General features: G+C 37.0%; 1 protein-coding gene across 1 annotated transcript; it reads left to right on the top strand.

Annotated features, from left to right (window-relative positions):
* The first annotated feature begins 1,313 nt into the window (after window positions 1–1,313).
* rsph14 (radial spoke head 14 homolog) lies at window positions 1,314–5,514 on the top strand. The gene is made up of 7 exons (XM_026269774.1): window positions 1,314–1,444; window positions 1,636–1,850; window positions 2,169–2,271; window positions 3,254–3,372; window positions 3,454–3,679; window positions 3,789–3,925; window positions 5,015–5,514. Exons 2-7 carry the CDS (start codon window positions 1,652–1,654, stop codon window positions 5,251–5,253), a joined length of 1,023 nt encoding a protein of 340 aa, XP_026125559.1. The 5' UTR covers window positions 1,314–1,444; window positions 1,636–1,651; the 3' UTR covers window positions 5,254–5,514.
* The last annotated feature ends 153 nt before the right edge of the window (window positions 5,515–5,667 follow it).

Genomic DNA, 5,667 nt, shown 5'->3' with positions numbered 1-5,667 from the left:
GCCACCTCTCCGTGCGCCCAGAACGTGCTTGTAGCGTACCGGTACGCTCATTTGGACATCTGTTTTAATAGAGGTTTTAATCTTTTACCTGCACTGCCGATTTTCAGAGCGCCCTTCACAATGCAAGCTTCCTAATTCATCCCACCCAGAGCAGAAACTACATTACCCATTCACTCTTATACAAGTGAATAGCGCATGTGTCGCTTTTCCCACTGTTAAGTGTCAACAACTCAACGTGGCCGGAGAAGGTGTGTGAAACTCGTTGTGAGTTATACTAAAGCAAAATCTTGAGTATTTATTGTCTGATAAACATTACAAACTGTCTGCGGAGGTTGAGTCGTCCTGCAGCCCCCGCTGGCTGTTCATTGGCTGCAGCATCTTTTTTCTAAGTTCTAAAAAAATACCGTAGACGGCAAGGCACAAATTTAGATATTCATTTATCTAATTAATCTATAGCCTATGCACAAAGACAATATTATCTTTTTGTCCCCTTTTTGTTTTAAAGCTTGATGAAGAGAGAGAGCGCAAGTTGCTGCAGCTGAGGAGGACAGTGATGCACGCGCACAGGAGTGATTGACAGTTCGCGGCACTGTGTACAAAAAATACTCCGCTACACAATTATTTCGTTATTTTCGCTTAAGCTTATTAACGTTAGCGTTACAGAAAGGTCTGATTCACGCACTGTTACAGTCATTGTTTTTTTTTTTTTTTTAAACAATGATATTTGAGTTCATGATTTTAATGTTGCTGTTTCTTGTGGCAGACTAAATGAAGAGTAATGTTTCTTGTGGCAGACTGAAGAGTAATCCGGCAGAGTTTTATACTGAAACTTTCCGTCTCCTTCCTTGGTCTTATCCATATTTCTTTGCACGTTGAACACACATAGGCCACAACTGGAAATAAAAAAAACTGCAACCGCGTTAATTGCGTTATTTTTTTTTAACGCGTTAAATATTTCAAATTAATCGAATGCGTTAACGCGCTAATTTTGACAGCACTAATATATATATATATATATATATATATATATATATATATATATATATATATATATATAATTTCTAATACTGTCTATGTACAGCCTTACTTCAATCCAAAATAATACAATAAAAAACCTAAAATGGTGGCTTTATTAGAAAATTTGCATGTATGTATGTGAACTATATATTTAAAATAAGTACATTGAATAATAGCAACTTTCATCTTCTTAAGAATGTTAATTGAAGCCAAAAGGTGTTTTATCTCCCTCATTAAAGTGAGAGAGGTCTTGAGCACTGCAGATTTTCATTGATTCAGTTCTGTATCGTCTCTCCTGCTGGTGAAGGAACTACGGAGTTTACGTCACTGCCTGAGAAAGGCGTTGCGTTAGTTCCGTAGTTACCATAACAACCGAACATATACGGAAGTAATCACACGCAGCGGACGATACAAACCAGCGAATAAGGTATTATTGTCTTTAACAGTTTGTAGTTCTGCAAATTCTGATTTTGAATGCGCATGCAAATGTATTAGGAATACGTATTCACATTTAGAATGTAAAATGGCATGTTGAACACTCAAATATCCTACAAACTTGAGACTCGGTCCGTACAATAACTAACTTTTCAATATGTGTAACGTTATACATAATGGAAGCACCCTAACGAAGAAGATGGCAAGTCCGCGAACATCCGAGCAGCCCCCGCCTCATATTGATCCCACACAGGCGCCGGTGGCCTTCGGTAGCTGGGCGATCCCGAGGCTGCTGCTGGAGCTGCAGGACGCGGAGCGGTTCACCCGACAGAGGGCGCTCGCGGCACTCTGCGACCTCGTGCACGACCACGAGCGGGCCTATGACGCTATCCTCAGCGGTAAACTCAGCCTTAAAGGGATAGATCACACACATTTCAATTTTAATTCTGTCATGAAGTACTCACCCTCATGTCGTTCCAAACCTGTAAGACATTTGTTCATCTTCAGAACACAAATTTTTATTTCTACTGAAATCTGCGATGCACTCCCATTGAGGAGTAGGTTTTATGGGTTTGTAACGACATGAGGGTGAGTAATTAATGACAGAATTTTCATTTTGGGTTGAACTGTCCCTTTAAGAAACCCTATTGTCCATTCTAAGAAACAAAATAAATGTCTTTGTTGTTACAGTCAAACATGATTTCTGTTCTTCATAGGGTGTATGGAAAGACTTAAAGTTTTGCTGCAAGACGAAGATGACTTAGTCAGGGTCAAAACCACTGAAGTGCTTTATGTGCTTGCCTCACACAGCTTGGGGAGGTGAGTCATGCAAGAACTCAAGGGCTGACAATTTTAGTTTGTAAATGTGCTTAGCCTGGCATAGTAGGATATGTGTTATTTATGTCAAATTATGTCAGTATAGGTCACAAATTGAGTATATTGACAGTATGTGGAGTTAGTTGAACCTTAACAAAAAGGAAAATATTTTAGGTATATTTATATTATATTTACATGTTTGTTTTATAAATATAAAAACGCACTTGCAATAATTAAATGTATATATTTTTAAATATTAAAAAAAAAAAAAAATATATATATATATATATATATATATATATATATATATATATATATATATATATATATATATATATATATATATATATATATATATATATATATTTTTATATATAAAAAAATAACATATGCACGCTGAAAATATAATTACACTAAGGTTTAAAATTTGTAAAATAAATACTTTTATCCAACAAGGATGCATTGAAATTATATTTTATAATGTAAAAAAAGTTTCCACAAAAATATTGTGCAGCGAATATTGTTTTCAACAGTGATAGTAATAAGAAATATTTTTTGAGCTGCAAATCGGCATGTTAGAATGATTTCTGAACAATCTTGTGACACTGAAGACTGATGATGCTGAAAAGTCACCTTTAACCTTGCAGGAATAAATAAAATAAAAAAATAAAATAAAATGGAAAACAGTGCAAAAACATTTCACAGTGTTGCTGTTTTTACTGTATTTTAGTGTGTGTGTTGGGGGGGGGGTTAATACTCTCTTGATGCTTTCATAAATGTAAGGTAAAAGTTTGTTATTTCCAGTGAGAAAAATGGTCTTCTTTTGCCCAAATAATATTTTATAGCATTTTAGATGAAAATCTAATATTAACATTTGCGGGGATATTTTAGAAAAACACTAAAATACCTGCAACAGAAGTGCTTTTTGCCATTTTGACTATTGATTTCTAAAATATTCAGTTTATAGATATGTTTGTTCACACAGAGATGCCTTTTTGAAACTTGACATTGTTGGTCCCCTCACAAGCCTGATTGAGGACCCTGTGAATGCCTGTCGTAAAAACGTGCACCAAGCACTCAACCGGATCGCCGAATTTCCTTCAGGTGACTAATCTTATACTTCTTATGTGGAACGTGTGTTTCAGAAGCTTTTCTTTTGATGAGTCCTCTGTCGTGTCCTTACAGGAGCAGTGTTCATGGTGTCTATGGGGCTGGTGCCTAAACTGGTGTTGAAGGTCTCTGATGAAGAAGAGAGCATCCGTGCTTTAATTCTCTCCACACTGAGCTGCTGTGTGAGTGTGAACGCCCTTCCTGCGCTGGAGAGTGATGCGGTTCCTGTCCTGAGAGACCAGCTCTCTCACCCCTCCCCTGCCATCCGCCGGGCAGCCTCCTCTGCTTTAGTGGGAATCAGGTAACATGGCACACAACCGTCTAGATCAGGTTACGCTCACTAGGGTGAGAGATCAGAGCAGGTATTCTTTTATACATAAATAAGAAACATGCCTTTTTCCTCTCTTAAGTGTGCCTGCAGATGGGAAGATGAAGGTGTGTGAGGAGCATCTTCTGCCCATATTAGTCAAGCTGCTGGCGGATGATGACCGAGGAGTTGTCGCTAATGCTGCAGGAACCATTATGAACACGGCTGTTATCACTAAGGGTCAGCACAAAATCAATGCATTCTTCTACTTTATGAGTCGATGGTGAAGTTGCTCCAAACCTGTATGACGTTTTTTATTTTGTGGAACAGAAATATAGATTTTTTTTTTTTAGCAATTGTTCCCTATATTCTTCAAAATATTGTCTTTTCTGTTATAAGGAAGAAAGAAAGTCATTCAGAGTCATGAGGGTGAATAAATGATGAGAGGATTTTTTATTTGGGAGTAAATATCCCTTTAAAACCTCTAGATGGGGCTACTGTATATGCACATACATTAGATCGGAGGTTTTCAGACTTTTTGATGCCATGGACCTACAAATATATTTGGTCACCTCACAAGGGACCCTCTAAAGGCAGCTAGACACTTTCAAGTATAATGACAAAAATGAAAAACAGAAATTTTAAATGAGGTGCTCATCCTGAACAGTAGAGGAGATTCAACTTGAAAAATTAGTTAAGATACTATTATAGTTTTTATTATTATCGATAATTTAAATTAATTTTTATTTTTTTTATTTTTTTGTTGTTGTAAAGTTTTAATATATTTTGAGAGTTTTTTTTTCATGTTTATAGTTTATTTTAAATATTTCTGTATAGTTTTTATTCTTTTTTTCCATTTGAATTATTTTAGATTAAGTTGAACTAAATGAAAATAACATGTTGCCTTGGCAACTAGCTGAAATAAAAAATTAACATTTGTAAATATTTTATTTTATTTTAGTTAAAGTTTAGATTAAAGTTAATATTTAAAACTATAATAACCCTGGTCTAATTAACTTATTTTAAACAATGATGTTTTGACCAGCATCCAGACCATCATCAAGACATTGAAGTGTTTCTTAGGTGTTTTAAATTAACCTTTACAACAGGAAACATTATATCAGAATCTGATATATCAGAAGTTATAAATTAATTATTATTCTTATGTATTAGATAATTTAGTATTATTCAAATACACTTTTTTTCTCTCTCTGAACCTTCCCTCTCACCCCTTAGCACTCCCTTGTGGCCCTTGGGTCCTGGACCCCACTTTGAAACCCCCTATATTAGATTAGACTAGGCTAGATCTCATTGTCTGTCTGTTTCCAGGTAAGAGCGAGGCTCTGGACGCAGGTGCCATTGCTCCGCTGCTGCAGCTGGTGGTGAGTGAGAATACAGCAGTGTGTGTCAATGCCCTCCGTGCCCTTACAGTCCTGGCAGAGGTTCCTAGGGCCCGGGCCCAGCTGCTGGAGCATGTGCCTCTGCTGAAGACCAGACGAACACACCCCAACACCATCATCCAGAGAGCTGCATCCACGGCCATTGAAGTCATCTCCTGGAGACCATGAGAGAAACAAGAGCTCTCCTCATACCAAGAAAAGAAGGAATTAGCCATACAAAACACACTCATTTTATAAAGGAAAATAAAGTTAGAAGAACAGAATAATATTAAGAATTCTGATGCATGTGACGTTGTTTGTTTAGAATGCAAAATCTGTTACAGATAAGCAGCGCTGCAACTATTCCAACTTGCGTACGTGACTGAAACGTTTCATAAATGTTCATTAATATAGTATAAACGTGATAAACGTATACTGAAAGGCAAGCTATGTGGTTTTGTTTTGGTGTGGTTTAATCCCGCTCCAGTGTGAATGTGCAGTGTCATGTTTTAGTTAAACCCCTCGGTGCGGGGAATGGATTGAACCAGCGGTCAACGGCAGCGAGCGCGTTCTCGCTATCTGTCACACGACATGCGGAGTCAC

This window comes from Carassius auratus, chromosome 8 (assembly GCF_003368295.1).
Source record: "Carassius auratus strain Wakin chromosome 8, ASM336829v1, whole genome shotgun sequence".
Classification (NCBI taxonomy): domain Eukaryota; kingdom Metazoa; phylum Chordata; class Actinopteri; order Cypriniformes; family Cyprinidae; genus Carassius; species Carassius auratus.
Note: the sequence above shows the minus strand (reverse complement) of the source record. Positions and strands in the feature narration are given on the sequence as shown.